Source organism: Octopus sinensis, linkage group LG8 (genome assembly GCF_006345805.1).
Source record: "Octopus sinensis linkage group LG8, ASM634580v1, whole genome shotgun sequence".
Taxonomy (NCBI): domain Eukaryota; kingdom Metazoa; phylum Mollusca; class Cephalopoda; order Octopoda; family Octopodidae; genus Octopus; species Octopus sinensis.
The window spans coordinates 82,747,113-82,767,778 of NC_043004.1; the positions used below are offsets into that span (position 1 = coordinate 82,747,113).

At 35.3% G+C, this 20,666-nt stretch overlaps 1 protein-coding gene across 3 annotated transcripts in view; it reads left to right on the forward strand.

Annotated features, from left to right (window-relative positions):
- The first annotated feature begins 1,534 nt into the window (after window positions 1-1,534).
- Window positions 1,535-20,666, forward strand: part of LOC118764608 — a 40,115-nt gene continuing 20,983 nt past the window's right edge. Inside the window, exon 1 of one of the 3 annotated variants that reach the window (XM_036505528.1) lies at window positions 1,535-2,612. In XM_036505528.1, the coding sequence (XP_036361421.1) occupies window positions 1,659-2,612 (954 nt within the window). In that variant the 5' untranslated portion in view covers window positions 1,535-1,658. Of the gene's footprint in view, window positions 2,613-8,606; window positions 9,013-19,915; window positions 20,170-20,666 lie in introns of those variants that run through there. The other 2 variants (XM_036505529.1, XM_036505530.1) reach the window with 2 other exon arrangements.

Consider the following 20,666-nt stretch of genomic DNA (forward strand, 5'->3'; position numbering starts at 1 on the left):
GAATTATATAAATATTTATATGGGATCTAGCTGACATACCAGAGAGCTGGATGTTTAACACACCCCTTCGATGGATTTCTTTTCCTCAGTTTGTTATGTTATATGTTCACATATATATATATACAGGGAGAGTTTACGAAAAAAACAAAAGACGAAGACAGGTGGTGTACAAAACAAACAGATGTATTAGTATAACGCTCAGGAATAGAAAAAACTCTTTTACATTTCGAGCCTACGCTCTTCTACAGAAAGGGACACAGTAAAAACAAGGAGAGAAAAAATGTGTAGTGGGTAACGATCTATCATGGCAATATATATATATATATATATATATATATATATATATATACCCTGCTGTATAGTGAAACTGTACACCCTCCGGTAAATGTGGTATTATCCAGCCATTAAAAAATAGATTAGTAAACGGTCGTTAGAAGATCAAATTAAGGTGGAGACGGTGTTGCTAGTCACGTCTGTGCTGATATAGTTATTAGACTGTGATTCTCAGTGGACATTATAACTATGGAACACTTTGAGGATAATAACACTGTACGACTGGGGCTCGTCTTCGTGATGCTCCGTCGGTTACGACGACGAGGTTCCAGTAGATTCAATCAACATAACATCATGCACGTGAAATTAACGTGCCAGTGGCTGAGATACTCCACAGACACGTCTACACTTAACGTAGTTCTCAAGGAGATTCAACGTGTCACAGAGTGTGACAAGGCTGGACCTTTGAAATACAGGTGTAGCAGAAACAGTGAGAAAGAGTGAGAGAATTTTGTGGTGAAAATACATTAGGGGTTGCCACCACCTCCTGCTGTAGCGACGCGAAGTTTTAGGTGTTTTTGCTCAATAAACACTCACAACACCTGGTTTGGGAATCGAAACCACGATCCTATGACCGCGAGTCTGCTGCCCTATCCACTGGGCCATTGCACCTCTACTTTTAGGGTCGTTCAGTGCCAGATAGAATCATTCTATGAATGACTTCGTAATATAGCAATATCTGTAAGAGCAGAAAACGTTGTCAAAAGAGAGGTAGAACAGTGGCTAAAAGCACTTTGCAGCATATACTTACATATATACATATTCATACATTCACATATACTTGTATATGTACTTCAGCTTGTTTATATGTATAACTGCTTGTGTAAAACCGCTTATGCATAAAATGTAATTACGAAAATGTATCTGATTATTATATACAAATTGGCATTGATTAACTTAATAACCACTGGGCCGGACTCCTGATATTTACATGGCAATAAAATGTTCAAAACAGAGACACCCGATCCACGTCATTAACAATTAGTATAATCATTTCTATTCTATTTCTTAACAATGCATAATATATAAGACTTGGAAATAAATTATCGATAGTATGAAATGTAACCCATTAACGCTAGCAAATCATCGCTGTATTAATAGGCCTATAGTAATCTCTGAATGAATGTGGTCCGTTGGTACATATTTTATTTTGCAATCGAATAGTGTTTATGGTTTTTCTGGTAGATTAATTTATACAACAGTATCAGAACGATTTCAGGAGTAGTGGTAAACGTAAAGAACACTTTATACCTCATCTAATCCCTATCGCCGTGTTCATCTATTTCAAAGGAAACGTCTCTCAAGACGAGGGAATTTGAATAAGCATGAAAGAAAATCAAACGCAGTTCTTAAAAATGTTGGAATTATATCGAAATATTCGGAATATTCGGAAATATTTTATGAATAAATCAATGCTGAAAGCACTCGAGTTTAAAGCAATTTGCTTGTCTGCATTTTACTTGCTGTACCTCGTGTATTTGATTGTGAACCCGATTCGACATCTTGTGGATATAATACAACTGCAGAATACTACCACAGGTGGAATGCTTGTGTATTTTTACATATTAATTTACAGGTGTTACTTATCTCTTTTCTTTTTCGCGAAAATGTTAAAGGATTCTGACGACAATCAACTCTTTGAAAATTTTGCCGAACTTGAAACTGACGAGGAAGATAGAAAATATTATAACACTAATTCAGTATATTCACATACAACTTTCTTTGTATTTATATTCACCCCTCTCTTTCTCGATGTCTGTGTAGACATCATTTTTCCGCTCTGCAGCAACGATTTTCTGACATTTTTAATATTTCCTCTTCCAACATACAATAAATATCATATACTAGTTTTAATAATACAGACTATATTCAATGGCATCTCTCTGGTGATTGTGTTATTAGACCTCTATATAGACTTTATAATCAGTATTGCAGCTATTTATGAATTTAACAAAGTGGCGAAGGAGGCTCAAAGGTGCGTAACGGAACAGCAATCCGACAATACAGGTGTTTTCAAGAAACACAAAAAGATTACAGAAATATGTAACACACACGATACTCTAAGCTCAGTACTGAGACTAGTCAACGAATCTCTGCAGATGACATCCGGATTTATCGTACTCTATAGTATAATAAGCTGCTGCCTTGCAACTTATGGAATGATAAATTATTCCTTCACAACTAACCTATATACGTATGTTTATGTATTATTCAATGTAAACGTTATGCTGCTCATTTTGTTGGGAATGATTTGGCTTGGAATTCGTTTAAACAGATCGGTAAGTGTTATAAGTTTTCTATATGATAACCTAGTTGATGTTTTGTATATTCATTCACACGCAGATACTCACACACAAAGAAGCACACAGACACACAAACACAATACGAGTAGCTGGTTGTTCAATGTACATACATTCACTCACGCACACAAATATTCAAAGATAGGCATACTCACACACAGACACACGCACATGCATAGATTTACCAGGTGACATATTTACTTTATTATTTCCAACAGTCTGATTCGTCTCTATGCGACTTTAAACTTTCGCAGACTCATCTGCAGAAATCTAGCTTATTTTGGCTTTGGTTTTACAGAATGATGGAACAGAGGGAGACCAAGATGGCAACTCGAAAGTGGGCTCTTATTGGGCAAGATGGGTCACAGGGTCTTGCAACGTCTGAGATTTCACTTCTAACAACACCTGCCAATAAAGTAAGTCTCATCTTGAACTCTCAGATCGACGTGATCCACTCATAGCATCTAAGCCGCTGGTCTTGTGACAAGATGTGAAATGAAAAATAGAAAATACTATTGATACAGAAACACCTTTTAATACTCCTTGGTAGTCATTCTATTATTCACGATTTTAATGGAGATTGGAAGTTACGTATCAAATTTATATTCGACTAGCAGTATCGCCCGGCGTTGCTCGGGTTTGTTTCGACCCTTTAGAATTGGAACTTTTGAAAAGTAAAAACAATTGCATCATGCATTTTGTTATTCTCTTTAAGTGAATATTTTTCTGGTTGAAATACACCGAAAAATGGCGGCACAGCAGTCAAATAATCGTAGAAAATAGGGTTTTTCATAGAAAAAAAGAGTACCTTTTGATGTAAATAATTTTTGGTGTTAACATGGTCCGATTTGATTTTTTTCTTCTACAGAAAGAAGAGCAAGCCTTCTTCTATCATACTTTTAATTTTGGTCAACTTGCACCACAGGGTCTCGGAGGAGATAGTGTTAGTTGAAGTCTACCAACCCTGCCATACACAGACAACTTCAGCTTTATATATAGAGAGATTTATTTCACTATTTAGTTTTTGAAGCCATGTCCTTCCAGTAGAAAGGATTTTAAAATTTATTCTCAGATTTCTTCCTCCTTGTCATTGCCCCCAGCATTTAAACAGATTTATTTGGACAACAAATTCCTTCTTCCTGAATTATGAGTAACAATCTCATTCGTTAATGTAGAATTGATTTTTGTGTATGATATGCACAGCTATTTATTGTGACATTTAGTATATGGTCTTTCGCGTTGTTAGGGATTTTTCTTTTGATTTTATCATACGGTAATGGTTCCCTAGAATATTTTACGTCTGATATGAGTTCTGAATAGCTACGAATCTGGGGCATGGCCAAATGATAAGAAACTAGCTTAACAACCACGTGATTCCGGTTTCAGTCCAACTGTGTGGTATGTTAGGAAATTGCGTACGTCTTTAGCATCGGGCCGCCCAAAAGCATTGTTAAATTCACAAAATACTAATATATATGTGTTTGTATAAACTGTTGAGAAATTGACACATGAGTCATATAAGCCTTGGATGGTAATCTCCCTTGAGATGGTGTCTCGTATGTAAAAAATATCTGGATGTAGGAGAGGCGATCCGCTTCAGTATCAGCTACAGAAAGAATTGCCATAGCGTCCAGTTGCAGCGCCAGGGTTCGAGCACCTGCTTCTTCAGTTCTAAATTCTCATCTTTTTTCCATGTGATGTATGACCAGCTACTTCTAAACTCTTAGAGCGTGGTAGCTGTGAAGAGGTAGATGTAGATGCAGGATAAACCAACAAACTTATAAAGTGCAAAAGACCTGTTGCCTGCAGCACTTTTAATTTACGAACTTTATCAAAACAAGAAGAACAAATTTGATATACTGAACACCCAAGAACACAAGAATCATCACCCTGATGCAGATTTGAAGTATACCAATCTTGATAGATACCAACTTATTACGACCTCTGCTATTAAAACTCCCTGGGCTCCACTATAGGCGGTGCTGGTATACTCCTGTCTCCAAGAGCCACAGAGAACTTGCTCTCTGTTGAGAAAATATCTGACTGCCGATAGATAGAAAGACGAAGATAAAATAGAGATAAGAGAATAAAATACACGTAGAAGTACATAGAAATTGTTGCCGAGCTGAGTATTAATCCTCTATCCACATTAATTGCGCGTTACTGCCCACGTGATGAGAAATTTGCACATGTGATGAGGAAGGGAGTAAAGGAACGTGTCCCTTCCCACAACCTCCTTGTTATAGCAGGTGATTTTAATGGCCAAATATGGAGGGATGATTCGCTCTTCACCTATAGCAAGCAGACTGACCACAACAGGATAAAATGGAATGATTTTCTTCACGAGTTCCAAAATCAGATTTTTCTCAGAGTTCCAAAAACGTTCATGAAACACCCAAAACGGTTGTGGGCATTTCAGCACCCATCTGAAACTTATGCACAAATAGACTACATACTTGTAAGAAACAAGTGGAAGAATAGTGCCCGAAATCCACAGAAATACTCCTCCTTCGCATTTATTGGCTCAGATCATCAAAACCACCAGTCCCAAACCCCATGAAGTAGATAGTCTGGTCCAAAGTATCATCAGATAAAGTCTTAGGACACTCATTTGCAATATATTTTAAAAACCGTTTTGAAATGCTCTCAGAGTACACTGACAACATTGAAACACAATATGATAAGCTCATAGCAGCCCACATAAGAAATTGACCTTTGAAAACTACTAAAGAAGGTAAGAATAACGCTCAGTTCAATTCATGCAGATGTCCGTGTGTGAGAAGCAAGGAAGCATCTACAAACATCGAAATTTGAGATGAAGTGAGGCCTGATAAAAATAACTTCAAAGATGCTTCGCCAACTGGTTTGACCACTTTCAGAAACTTTTTGGAGAACCACCACCAACTAGCGGTCGTCCACTTCCTCTATGCCAAATATCGAATGTATTAGACATGAACACGAAGCTTTCCACGTTGGATGAGCTCAAAGTAGCTCTCAGTACTTTTGCTAACAATAAGTCTCCAGAACTCGATAACATACCAATATTACTGTGGAGGGATCTAATATTTCATGAAACCTTCCTTGGTTTCTGCAATGACACATATGCACATCATTGACCTCCATCACCTTGGTTGGAGCGGGGAATTGTCCCTGTCCCCCCCCCCCCAAAAAAAGGTGATATAACAAGTGCTGTAAATTACAGAGGCATTACTCTGATCCCGATTACAGCAAAAGTTTATAACAAACTTCTGATTAATAGCATTGCACCTATGCTCGATCCACTTCTTCGTAAGAATCAGAATGGATTTAGAACGGGTCGGTCAACAACTGCTCAAATCTTCTCCATCCGACACATAGAAGAAGAAATGAAAAAGTTTAACAAGAGCGTCATAATCGGTTTTGTCGACTTTCAGTAGGCATTTGATTCCATCAGCAGAGATCTTATACTTAAAATATTTGCACTCTATGGTATTCCCCCAGGATTGTTGATGCTATCAGAGCGCTGTATACAAACACCACTGCAACAGTTATATCTCCTGATGGAGAGACTGATTCCTTTGATGTTGAAGCAGGTGTACCGCAGGTTGACACACTCTCACCTTTCTTGTCAATCATTATTCTCGACTATGTTCTGCTCAGTTCCAAAGACGGTATGGAGGAAAAGGACTCCATTTAAAACCCCGCCAGAGCAGGCGGCATTGTGCACACTATTTAACTGATTTTGACATTGGTGACGATCTTGCCTTGATATCCCATTGTTTTAAAGATGCAAAATATTTGCTACATGCACTAGAGAAAACAGCAAAGCAGGTCGGCCTATATTGCAACGGAAGTAAGATAGAGTGTACCACGACCTCTTCCAAATTAACGGAACATAAATCGCTCAATAATATATCAATCAAAATCATTGACGACTTCAAATACGTAGCTTCACACATAGTAGACCCCCAAAAGGCCTTTTGCAAAGGACTTTCTCCGGAAAACTGACATTTCTAGATAAGTTATCTTGGGACTCAGTGCTGCATATTAGAGATCTGAACACAGCAATGCAGGACCATATAGTGTGGAAAAGGGCTGTCAATGGTGTTCAGACCAACCATAGATTGGTCGAAGGATACTAATGACAAGCATTTATATAATATTCTTTGTGTAGTTTCATTAGCTTCATTTTGTGTGGACCATAGTTCGTCGAAGTTGTCAAACGACTGGGGACGAATGCACCCCAAAGAGCAATCAAAGATTTTTTTTTCAATCGTTCTGTAAGTTCTAAGGATCCATCTGCTCAACCGCCTGCATTTTATTGCCAGTTTTATTATTAGCAGGTTTCATTAATAAAGAAACATGCCTAGGCTGGTTGTTAATTAACGACACCTATAATTATTGTCAATAAAGAGATCTATAATTTTGATTTCTTAATTATCGTTCATGATGAGTACACACCCACACAGTAAACACTTGCTTTTATACATGCACTCACAAGTATAAAGATATATATATATGTGTATATATATATATACATTTACATATATACATATATATATGTATATATGTATATGTATATATATATATATATATATGTATGTATATATGTATATATATATATATATATATATATATATATATATATATATATATATATACACATATATACATATATATATATATATATATGTATATATCATGAGAGAGAGAGAGAGAAATGGCTATGTATACCTGTATAGGCGTACATACACATATAGTTCTATGTGTATGTGTACTTGTGCTCGTACAGATGCATAACTGTTTATGTATCAAATGTAAATACGAAAATGTATTTGATTTTCATTTACAAATTGGTATTGATTATCTTAGTAAGTGCTGACACGTATTATGTTTACATGACAATAAAATGTTCAAAACAAGGGCACCCAATCAACATTATCTACAATTGCTATTATTATTATTATTATTATTATTATTATTATTATTATTATTATTATTATTATTATTATTATTATTATTATTATTATCCTCATTATTATTATCATCATTATTAGTATTATAATTATTATTCCTATTTCGTCAACGTACATAATATATAAGACGAGAAAATTAATTATTGTTCGTATAGATATAATGAATTAAGACCAATACGTCATCGCAGTTCTTCCTCTCGAAATGGTTTTAATAGTGTTACAACCTAATACCAGATATATTTTATAAAGAGCCGTAACTATAGAACTGTAATACTGTCTAAATGATAAATATTTTATTTTGCTATCGGATGTTGATTATATTTCCCTGGTGGAGTCAATTACAAGCAGAAATTTCCAAGTAGAAACAGTGGGGAATTAAAAACACATTTACACATCGTGTGGTCCTGGACAAAGTGTTCATCCGTGTGAAAGCAAACGTCTATCAACACAAAGAAATTAGACTAAGCATGAAAGCAAATCAAACACAATTCTTTAAAATGTTGGAGTTATATCGAAATATTCGGAATATTCGGAAATATATCATGAATAAATCAATGCTGAAAGCACTCGAGTTTAAAGCAATTTGCCTGTCTGCATTTTACTTGCTGTACCTCGTGTATTTGATTATGAACCCGATTCGATATCTTGTGGCTTTAATACAACTGCCGAATACTACCACAGGCGACATATTTATGTATGCTTACATAATATTTTTCAAGTGTTATTTATCTTTTTGCTGTTTGGTGAAATTCATCAGAGATTCTAACGACACGAAACTAATTGAAAATTTCGCCCATCTTGAAACTGAAGAAGAAGATAAAAAATATTATAACACTAATCTAATATATTCACGTACTGCATTATATGTATATTTATTCGGGCCTCTCATTTTCTTAATATGCTTGGAACTGATTTTTCCGCTCTGCAGCAACGATTTTCTTATGTTTATAACATTCCCTGTACCAACAAATAATACATATTATTACGTTCCAGTTTTTGCAATAGAAATCTTATCCGATTGCATCTCACTGGCGAACGTCTTATTAGAACTCTATATAAGCCTTATAATCAGTATTACACTTATTTATGAGTTTAACAAAGTGGCGAAGGAGGCTCACCGATTTGTTAAGGAACAGCAGTCAGGTAAGCCTATTTTTTTGAAGAAACACAGAGAGATTACAGAAATATGCAACACGCACGATACCCTAACCAGAATGATGAGGTTTATCAATGAGTCAGCGCAAATAACAACTGGATTTATTGTACTTGGTAGCATAATAAGCAGCTGTATTGCAACTTATGGTATAATAAATAATTATTTGGAAACTGACCTGTACAAATTTATTTACGTATTACTGATGACAGCCAATAACATAATGTATTTGATTGTAACGATTTGGTGTGGAATTCGTTTAAACACATCGGTAAGTGTTATAAGATTTATATATATACGATTACGTATTTGATCTATGTACATGCATTCGCACTCCCACACTCACACAAACAAACACACACACACACACACACACACACACACACACACAAACACACACATGCATACACAGACGTGCCAACGCACACACACACTCAAATACACACACACACACACATTTAGAAGGACTTATATTAATATTTGAAGCAACTTGATTCGGTTCTATGCGACTTAAAATTTCGCAGGCTCATTTTACAGAAACCTATCTTGTTCAGGCTCAATTTTACCGAATGGAAGACTGCAAGAAACCCAAGATAGAAACTGGAAATTGGGCTGTTATCGGGCTAGAACTGGTGTGTTCGAAATTGACAACTCATTTCATTTCAGCTCTTTGTCTATATCTAATTTTTCTTGCCGTCCATGCATCTCTACTCTGAAAATGCAAAGGTTATGTGCCTATCTCTTTCTGTCAATATAACTGTCTCCCCCTCCATCTCTCTCATTTTAACTTTCTTAAAACCTGTCCCTACTACAGAGAACGGAAGTATTCCTGTATAAGAAAACCGCAATTGTTTTGTTGTCACAAGAGGTTTTGTTATTTATACAACTAGTGGAACTTCGACAAAACGAAGAACATTAAGATAAGCTATTTAAGAAAGCTCGATTTGCATTTATATTTTCATTGTTTTAATTGATTTCACTTCGAAGTTACAAAAATATATAATTTTAAAATTTTCCACTGTTGAGTACTCTTTTCCTCCAACTCTTCAATAAACATTTTAACCGTGTAATTCCCCTTTTCATTTCGTTAACATTACTCTCTTTCTCATTATCTCTGATTTCCACTCCCCAGATGAGTGACAGCAAAATGCTTCGGCTGCCTGTCTGCTCTCGCGCAGACTCTCACATTCCCTCTTTCTCTCTCTCACTCACCCCCGCTCCTCATCTGTAACAAACTGAAGCGTAACGTGTGAACGAACTGATAGAAGAAAAATATTAGACATTTAATTAAATAAAAAAATTCTTTTCACAATCAACACAACACTACCACCATCACCGTCACCAAAACTACCACCACCACCACCACCACCACCATAATCATCATCATCATCATCACTATAGTTTTCAGTAACAAAGCTCATTTCATTTCAGCTCTTTGTCTATATCTAATTTTTCTTGCCGTCCATGCATCTCTACTCTGAAAATGCAAAGGCTATGTGCCTATCTCTTTCTGTCAATATAACTGTCTCCCCCTCCATCTCTCTCTATCTGCCTTTCTTTAACCTCACCACAAGAACATCACCCTCTACTAAATATTGAATCCTAAACATATCACTTTCCCTTTATCTTTCCTTCCCCATCTTACAGCTTATTGTTAACACTTCTTGCTCTCTTTTTCTCTCGCCGTATTTTTCTCTCGTTTTTTGCCTCTCCCTTCTACTGACCACGTGATACCTTTGAGCTTATAGTGTATTAATATTGTATCTTTCTCTCCTTCTTACTCTCTTCTCTACTTCCATTTCTCCCCCTCTCTCTCACTCACTTTTACTCTACCTGTCATTCACTCCACCTATCACTCACTCTACCTCTCGCACACTCCACCGCTCACTCAATCCACCTCTTATTCTTTCCACCTCACTCATTCCATGACTCACTCACTCCACATTTCATTCACTCCATCTCTCACTCACACCATCTCGCATTCACTTCACCTCTCACTCATTCCACATCTCATTCTCACCACATTTTATTCACTCCACTTCTCACTCACTCATTACGTGCGAATTAAATTTATTTCTTTATTTTAGGGTTGGACGTTATTAATCAAACACTTCAGAAATAAATTTAATCCGTACGTAATGTTAATACTACTATTATTTAATATGAACGTATTAGTTTAAATTAACTTAACATTCGATGTGGCGAGGTATAGTAGTGCGGTGAGTGTGAAAAAAGCGTGGTAATAATAAGAAATAAAAGAAAGTAATGCCCCCATAATGAATTTATTTATTTCCTCCAGCATTGTTAGTATTAAGATAATAGGCTAATTAAGTAATAGTTTAAAAGAAGCAGCAAGTATGTGGGAGTGTAGATACTTTCGCAGAACCTGCGGTATTAAGTTGAAGTTAGCTCGAATTATGACCAGCGGTAGATTGAACATGCATATCTTTACGATATTAAAGGCGGCGAGCTGGCAGAAACGTTAGCACGCCGGGCGAAATTCGTAGCCGTATTTCGTCTGCCGTTACGTTCTGAGTTCAAATTCCGCCGAGGTCGACTTTGCCTTTCATCCTTTCGGGGTCGATAAATTAAGTACCAGTTACGCACTGGGGTCGATATAATCGACGACTTAATCTGTTTGTCTGTCCTTGTTTATCCCCTCTGTGTTTAGCACCTTGTGGGTAGTAAAGAAATATATCTTTACGATATTTTTTACGTTATAATAACGCTCTAACTTTTACTTTTTAACTTAAGTTTATTATATTTTATCATTTAAAAATTTTTTCTGCGTAGATTTCGTTATATATCTTTCTGTACTTTTTATACTTTTTGTATTTTGTCATTCATTCGTATTTGTTTACGTCCACTTTTATCTATAGTATTTATTCGAATATATATTTCTTTGTCGCTGTTTATTTTATCATTATTATATTATATATTATTTTCATTATTATATCATAGTCTTCATTCCTACATATTCTTAATTCGTATGTATGTTCCTAGGCATAAGTCACGTTTGATTTTAGTTTAAAAAGTTTAATTAATTAAATTATGGCTTGCATGGCAAGGTTCGGCGAATTTATTTGCACACCCGCATGTTTGTTAGTTACATTCGTAACTGATAAAATATTTAAAAATATAGGAATAGTTATAGAATTATAAATAAGTTATGGAGAGTCCTGATGATTGGGGTTGCAGTTAAGACATGTTTCTGGAAAAGACTGAGGGTCTCGAGAACATTAAACGCACCTCATTAAACATGAGTAGAAGAGAAATTTAGAACTGATATAGTAAGTATTAAAATAAAATTCTATGAAATGGTGTGATGTATATTAGGATTTGATGAATTGCATGGGGATTTCTATTTCTAAATGACATATTTTGTAATCGAGAATAATTCAATTTATTTGAATTCCTGTGACGCTGGAAATTTTATTCCCTATATACGAGGGACGTTCAATAAGTAATGCCTCTGACCCACTTGCAGTTATTTGATCTAGCTGAAATTTTGCATGTGCAATTCTTCATATCTCTATAGATTGAGTGGCAAATTACAGCTCTGAACTAATTGTAGTTTCTGATTTACAGGTGTTTGAACTGAGTCAAGTGTGAAATGGAGCCTGTTGAGTGTCGAGCAGTGATCCGGTTTTTGTATTTGAAAGGACGCACACCACGGGAGACTTTTGGTGAAATGAAAGTAACTTATGGTGATGATGCCCCATCATATGACCTTGTAAAACGCTGGCATCGTGAATTCAGAAGCCTATTATGCTTCACTTTTGAGGAAATTAAGAGAAGCTATCAAAATCAAAGAGCGGGGCAAGATCAGCAAAGGCATCGACAATGCTCCGGTCCACAACTCGCGTGTCGCCAGATCAGGCGTGCGGCTATGAACCCCTCCCCCATCCCTCCTACTCTCCTGACCTTGCACCCTCTTTCCAGCCATGAAGTTGTTTTTGAAAGGGAAGCATTTCCCAGATGATGCAGCCTTGATTTCTGAAGTCACGTCGTGGTTGGAGGACCAAGCTGAGGTCTTCTACAAAAACGGTCTCCAGAGCTGCATCAAATGATGGGAGAAATGCGTACCTCTTGGTGGTTCCTATGTAGAAAAAGACTAATAACTGTGCCAAGTTTCGTTGCTCTACTGCTATGGGAAGTGGGTCAGGGGCATTACTTATTGAACGCCCCTCGTATATAATTTAGGGAATGGAGTTGACAAAATCGAGGCTGTATATACTTCCTAGTGAGCTGAAACTCGGAAGTAATAAATTAACCAAAAGAGGGGTAGACTCCAAGCTACTCTTCAGGCCAAGGACATCTTGATTATATGAAGTCTACATTGTCTACATTGTTTAACCCTTAGAAATTCGTTGGGGGGATTTGATCGAAATGGCTTTATAGAAGACTACAGTATTTTATTTTCTTTCTTCTATTTGTTTCAGTCATTTGAAAGCGGTCATGCTATAACACCGCCTTTTGTCAACCAAATCGACCCCAGGATTTATTCTTCGTAAGCCTAGTACTTATTCTATCGGACATCTTTTGCCGAACCGCTAGTTCATGGGGATGTAAACACACCAATGTCAGTTGTCAAGCGATGGTAGGGTGGGTGATGGGGGACAAGCACAGACACACAGATAGTAGAAGACACCTTTGTTGTGTCATCATTATTGTTATTGTTCATAAGGCGGCGCGCTGGCAGAATCGTTAGCAAGCTGGACGAAATGCCTATCGGTATTTCGCCCGTCGCAACAATCTGCGGTCCAGTTCCGCCGAGGTTGACTTTGCCTTTCATCCTTTAGGGGTGAATAAATTAAGTACCGGTGAAACACTGTGTTTGATATCATCAACTAGTCCACTCCTAACAAATGTGCTCAGTTATTCTGTCTCGATTCGCGGTTAGTGAGACATTACCCTCGAACAGTGGTCCTATTTTATATTGTATTCTGGCTGATTCTTTTGTAAAAGCTTTAGGTTTCGTTTTTATGCATTCCAGAGATCTCTTCCCTCCGTATGCTATTTCCTTTTCATGAGAGAGTTTGATCTTTCTTTCTAGGAGATTTCTAGGACTGTCTGTATTAAAGTAAACATCTCCCTATTATTCAATTGTGTTTTCAACCGGTTTGCGACCTTTGATTTGGGTTTCATAAAAAGTTTTTCTCTCTCAGGGAATCTTCTTTGTCGGCATGCTGGATTGACCGCGTGTGTACCGTTGGCGATTTTTTTCCCCTGTCTTCCCTTCTCTGGATCTTTCCTTCTCCTAAGTTTCCGACGAAGAGCTCCGCTCGAAACGTTAAACCCTCCTTCTTCCCTTCCTTCCTGAGCGTCCAATAATACTATATTTTTTCCACGTCCTCGCGTTGTTGTGTTTTCTCTTTGTGTTTTCATGTTTGGATTAACTATATATATATATATATATATATATATACAAAAAGATATATAGATACATAGATACACACACATACACACACACATATACACACACATACACACACACACACACACACACACACACACATATATCTGGATCATCATAAATTAAAAACGTAAACTCACTCAAGTTATAGAGCAGTAGAAAATTTAGATAAAGATACATATGGCTAGCCTATGGGGTTAGCCTGGGTTTCGCGTCTATAAAGCGCTTAGCTTTACAGCATATGATCAGACCCTAAGCATGTCGCCTTATGGTCTATAATCTCACTTGCCCGGTCTATCTGTCTACCTACCTATCTATTTCCTTTTCACCTCCCCTTTTTTTCACTCCCTTTTTTACTTTCACGATTCTTTTTCATCGGAACTTGCCACCCTTTTTTCTTTCCCCTTCTCTTTTTCTAGTTTGTATTTTCTCCCTTCTGTGTTTAGCCCTGCGTGGCCAATAAAGAAATCTATCAATCAATCAATCATTCAATCAATCAAACAATCAATCTATCTATCTAATTATCCATCCAACTATCTACCTATCTATCTATCTATCTATCTATCTATCTATCTATCTATCTATCTATCTATCTATCTATCTATCTATCTATCTATCTATCTGTCTGTCTGTCTGTCTGTCTGTCTGTCTGTCTGTCTATTTATTCATCTATCAGTCTATCTATCTGTCTATCTATCCATCTATCTATCTATCTATCTAACTCTCTCTTTATATATATATATGTGTGTGTGTTAGTTAGTTAGTTAGTTAGTGTGTGTGTGTGTGTGTGTATTTGTATCTCCTCAAGAACGTCGTCGTACTTACCCGCCACTAATCCTCTATAAATTTCTAAAGCAGAACAACTACCGATCCCATTGACATCGTGGTAGAGGGCTGTGAACGCCTGAAGACGCTGTAGGTGCCAACAACAACAACAACAATGATAGTAGTAGTATTAATAATAATAATAATAATAATAATAATAATAATAATAATAATAATGATAATAATAATAATAATGATAATAATAATAATGATAATAATAATAATAATAGTAATAATAATAAAATAATAATAATAATAATAATAATAATAATAATAATAATAATAATAATAATAATAATAATAATAATAATAATAATATCAAATCCAGCAATTGACAACGTGTCTCTAAAAGAAATGGAGTAACTTTCAAAATACAAAGAACTGGAAATCGAGATAACCCGAATGTGGAATCTAAAAACAGAAACAATTCGTATCATAGTAGGTGCATTTGATACAAATACATAACAATATCACCAGGACTTACAAACACATATAACATACAGAAATTTGCACTACTAGGCACTGCACACATCCTACGCAAAATACTCTCAATACAGTAACCCTCAGAGCATCACAACAAATCCCAACACATAGCCAAGGCACACAGAGCTGCGCTCGGTAGTGAAGTGAAAGCACGCTATAAAAATAAAACTAGTGAATAATAATAATAATGATGATAATAATAATAATAACAACAACAACAACAACAACAACAACAATAATAATAATAATAATAATAATAATAATAATAATAATAATAATAATAATAATAATAATAATAACAATAGTAAAGTGAGCTGGTAGAATCGTGTGCAAGCAAGGAAAATGCTTATTGGTATTTAGTCCGTCTTTACGATCTGCGTTCAAATTCGGCCAGGATCGACTTTAGTTTTGAAAGTTTCAGGCTCAATGAAATAAGTACCAGTTGGATACTGAGGTTGATATAATCCATTTAATCCCCTTCCTGAAATTGCTGTTTCTGTGTCAGAATTTGGAAACTGTATTATTATTATTATTATTATTATTATTATTATTATTATTATTATTATTATTATTATTATTACGAAAAGAGATGATAACCATTTCTACTAAAGGCACAAGGCCTGATATTTGTTGGGAAGGTATTAGTCGATGACATCGAACCCAGAGTTTCATCGGTATTTAATTTAATTTATCCACCCCGAAAGGTTGAAAGGCAAAGTCGACGTCGGTGGAATTCGACCTCAGAACGTAACGATGGGCGAAATACAGCTAAGCATTTCGTCCAGCTTGCTAACGATTCTGCCAGCTCGCTACCTTATTAACAATAACAATAAAGATAACACCACAAGCAGAACAACAATATAAATATAATAATAATCAAATATTAAACATCAGCATATGGAGAAAATTAGTTTTATGAGTATACTCCATTAAGTGTGGACTCTACTCAATAAATATACACGAATTAAGTGAATTTTCGATTAATGGGTGATAGAATATTATATGGAAATGATGTAAATTAATACTAATGTACAATGTATGATTAATTTTGTCCATACATACAATAGTGCTACTCACATAGCACACATCTTACTTATAATCAGATACGCAAAGAAACACGCACACTCACACACATACACACACCTTCATAAGCGTATAGTGAGTGTTGGCTATGAAGAAAAGCTCCCGGGGTTAGGTAAAACAAAATACAGACAGATCACTTAATTTATGATTTTTATTCAACATATTCCCCTCTCAGAATCACACATTTCTTGCTGCGATCTTTAGTTACCCTAAATCTTTTAAATGATCTCGGAAGGTTTGCCCTTCAATCGGGCCTTTTGCTATACTCTTAATCACACACACACACACACACACACACACACAAACACACACCACACACACACACACACACACACATACACACACACACACATATATAGGCGCAGGCGTGGCTCTATGGTAAGAATTTTACTTCTGAACCACATGTTTCGAAGTTCATTCCCACTACGTAACACCTTAGACAAATGCCTTCTAGTTGAGCCTCAGGACCACGAAAGATTTCAGAATTGATTTCGTAGATGGAAAGTGAAGAAGCCATATATATATATGTATGTATATATAGGTTAGGTGTGTCTTTTTAGAACGTATAAGAGTACAAATAGAGTTCGTTCACCCTTACAATTCCAATATAGCCGGTAGTATTCTTATGGTATGCTAGGCTTAGGTATTCCTCGTGTGTGAAAATAAAAAGTAAAAAGTAAAAGAGACAAAAGTAAGTGTAAGTACGGTTAGACAGCTTTTTCATCGCTACAAATGTTTCGGTGCATACAGAAGTCTAGATAAAATCATTTAACGATTTACCTCTATAAATATATATATATATATATATATATATATATATATATATATATATATATATATATATATATATTATATATATTATATATATATATATATATATATATATATATATATATATAGAGAGAGAGAGAGAGGAGAGAGAGAGAGAAATATTAAAATTACTAAGTCTCTCTAAAGGAGATTACGGCAGCGTTACTGGAAATTAATAATTATCGCCATACTAATGTGGCAGTCTTATGAATATAAGACTAAAGCTGTCGCTGATTAGCTCCAAGAGGCCACCGCCTCTAGCTAGCTATTTGACACACAACCTGCGTCCATTACAAACCTTCGAACAGGGGAGGGCAGCCGCTTCATCCCGCTAGTCAGACAGCTGCAGACATGTTTCAGGGTTGTTGCCCTTTATCAATGCAGCGTAGTCAGACCCGCAGGTGTCGCTACCGACCGTCTCTGTTCGAAGATTTTATTTACCTATATATATATATATATATATATATATATATCCTCAGGTGATACTCAGTTGGCGTCTAAGTAAGCAAGTTTAGATTGCCATCGCCTGAGGAGATACATATAGATCTTCTTATACAAGTAAATCGTTAAATAATTTAATTGAAACGTAAACTTAACTTTAAATCCTGTATATACAAGGATCTATATGTATCGAAAACTTTCTAGCGATTGAAAAGCTGCCTAACCGTACTTAGTGTTGCTTTCGACTCCTCATTTTTACTTTATAGTAAGTATGAATGCATATATATATATATAATATATATATATATATATATATATATATATATATATATATGCGCAGGAGTGGCTGCGTGGTAAGTAGCTTGCTTACCAACCACCTGGTTCTGGGTTCAGTCCCACTGCGTGGCAGATTGGGCATGTAACCTCTACTATAGCCTCGGACAGACCAAAGCCTTGTGAGTGGATTTAGTAGACGGAAACTGAAGGAAGCCGTCATATATATGTATATGTATGTATATATATATATATATATGTGTGTCTGTATGTGTTTGTTTGTGTGCCTCAGTCCCCCCCAACATCGCTTGACGACCGATGCTGGTGTGTTTACGTCCCCGTAAAAGAGACTGATAGAATAAGTACTAGGCTTACAAAGAATAAGTCCTTGGGTCGATTTGCTCCACTAAAGGTGGTACTCCAGCATGGCCGCTGTTAAATGACTGAAACAGGTAAAAGAGTAAAGAGTAAAGAGTAAGAGAATATATATATATATATATATATACATACATGCATGTAAGTATGTGTGTAAGTGTGTGTATGTGTATACGCACACATTCATTTTAATTATTTGTGTATGTATTCAACAGTAGTCACAATATACATTAATGAATATTGCTTCATTATTGGAAAGAGTTAGAAACTAACTTTCCCTGAACAAACATTTACAAGATCACATTATTTTTCAATTTGGTAATATATATATATATATATATATATATATATATATATATATATATATATATATATATATATATATATATATAATGGAAGTAAATAAATTCTGTATTTGCTATATTTATTTAGTTTTCCCTATTGTGACAAGCATATATTAGAAAGTAATATTTGTTAAACGGTAACATCTTCAGGCCTCTGAATAAACGTAAATTTTAGTAAACCGGAAAGATTCTATTGAAAATTCATCAGAGGTTTGTACCAGGACCATTTGGATGAATTGAAAGGAATTTAATCAATATACTAATTGATTCATATTTCGATATTTATATTATTTCTGCACGAGTGTAAGCAATCTAGTAGTTCGATAGCCTGCGCAGTAAGAAGTAAACGGCACGTGAGCTAGGTGTATTATACCAGAACTTAAAACGAAGAAGGCGGATTGTGAAAAACAAAACCCAAAAAATCAAGGATCCAAAAGAAAGAATGTTCCTAAAACTACTGGAATTTCATGGAAAAATGCATGATTTGAAAAGAAAAGCTACGAAAATCTCACACCTGAAATCAGTTGAATTTAAAACAATATGTTTGCAAATTTTATGCAGATTGCTTTGTATATATTTGGTTATAAACCCCATTCTACAAATTTATGGTTTAATTCAACTGGACTCTATTACAGGAGATAAAGCATTTGCGTATATTTATATAATATGGTTTCGAAGTACCATATCTCTCCATATTATCTTGAAACTGCTCATCCCAGGGAAAAACACTCATCTAATTGAATTATTCAGAGAAATTAAACTAGACGACGGCGAGGAAGAGTTTTATAACAGTAATGTTATATTTTCATTTATGACACTATCAATATTCAGTATTCTCTTAACTATTTGGAATATAATTATTGAGGCCATTTTACCAATTTTGAGTACGGATTTGCTGAATTTCGCTACATATGCTCTACCTATGAAGAATATACATCAAATAAAGGTTTTCATAATACAGGTTGTATTAAACATCATCGCACTTGAATTCTCTATATTTGATGTTTACATAAACTTTATAATCGCATTTGCACTTACTTATGAGTTTAATAAATTGGCGAAAAGGGTTCAAAGATATGTAAAGGAAAAGCAAGCAGACAATCAGTTTTTCTTCAACGTCGACAGAGATATTACAGAAATATGTAACGCGCACGACACGCTTAATACAATGCTGGGATTACTAAATCAGTCAATATGGTGTGAATCTGGATGTATTGCACTTAGTTCTATTATTAACTGCTGTATCTCAACTTACGGCATTATAAACGATTCATTCAAAAATAACACCTATATATTCATTTATATAACACTACTGACTTGCGCTGGCTTCTTAAATTTGATGTTCATGTTTTGGCTTGGAATTCGTTTAAATAAATCGGTAAGTTTCTTTTCAAAATAATAGATTCCTATTATATGTAAATTTTCCTGTAAATTTAAAAGACTTCATATCAGTGCGCATTTAAGGAGTTTTGTCTTGTAATATAATTTATAAAATACATCTTTGTTTGATTAGAGTAACGTGACTGTAATACATTTATTCCCTGATATTGTGATGCATGCAACGCTTGAAAATGAATTTACTGTTCTAATTTTGCGACTTCCAATACGACAATCTTTGTTTTATGTTGTGTAATTCCATTTAAAGCTACATTCCTATTCAGCACATATGAGATATAATTCTAGCAGAAATCTATAATGATCATAAAAAACTATACGGAAGACAGCACTTTTGCCTGCCCCATAATTTCAGTAAGAAAAGTAGAGTTTTCTACAACACTAGAAATAGGTAGGCAAAAATTGAAGGATGCCTGTCTCTCTCTCTCTCTCACTCTGTATATATATATATATATAATACACAGCTTTATTTTGAGATTG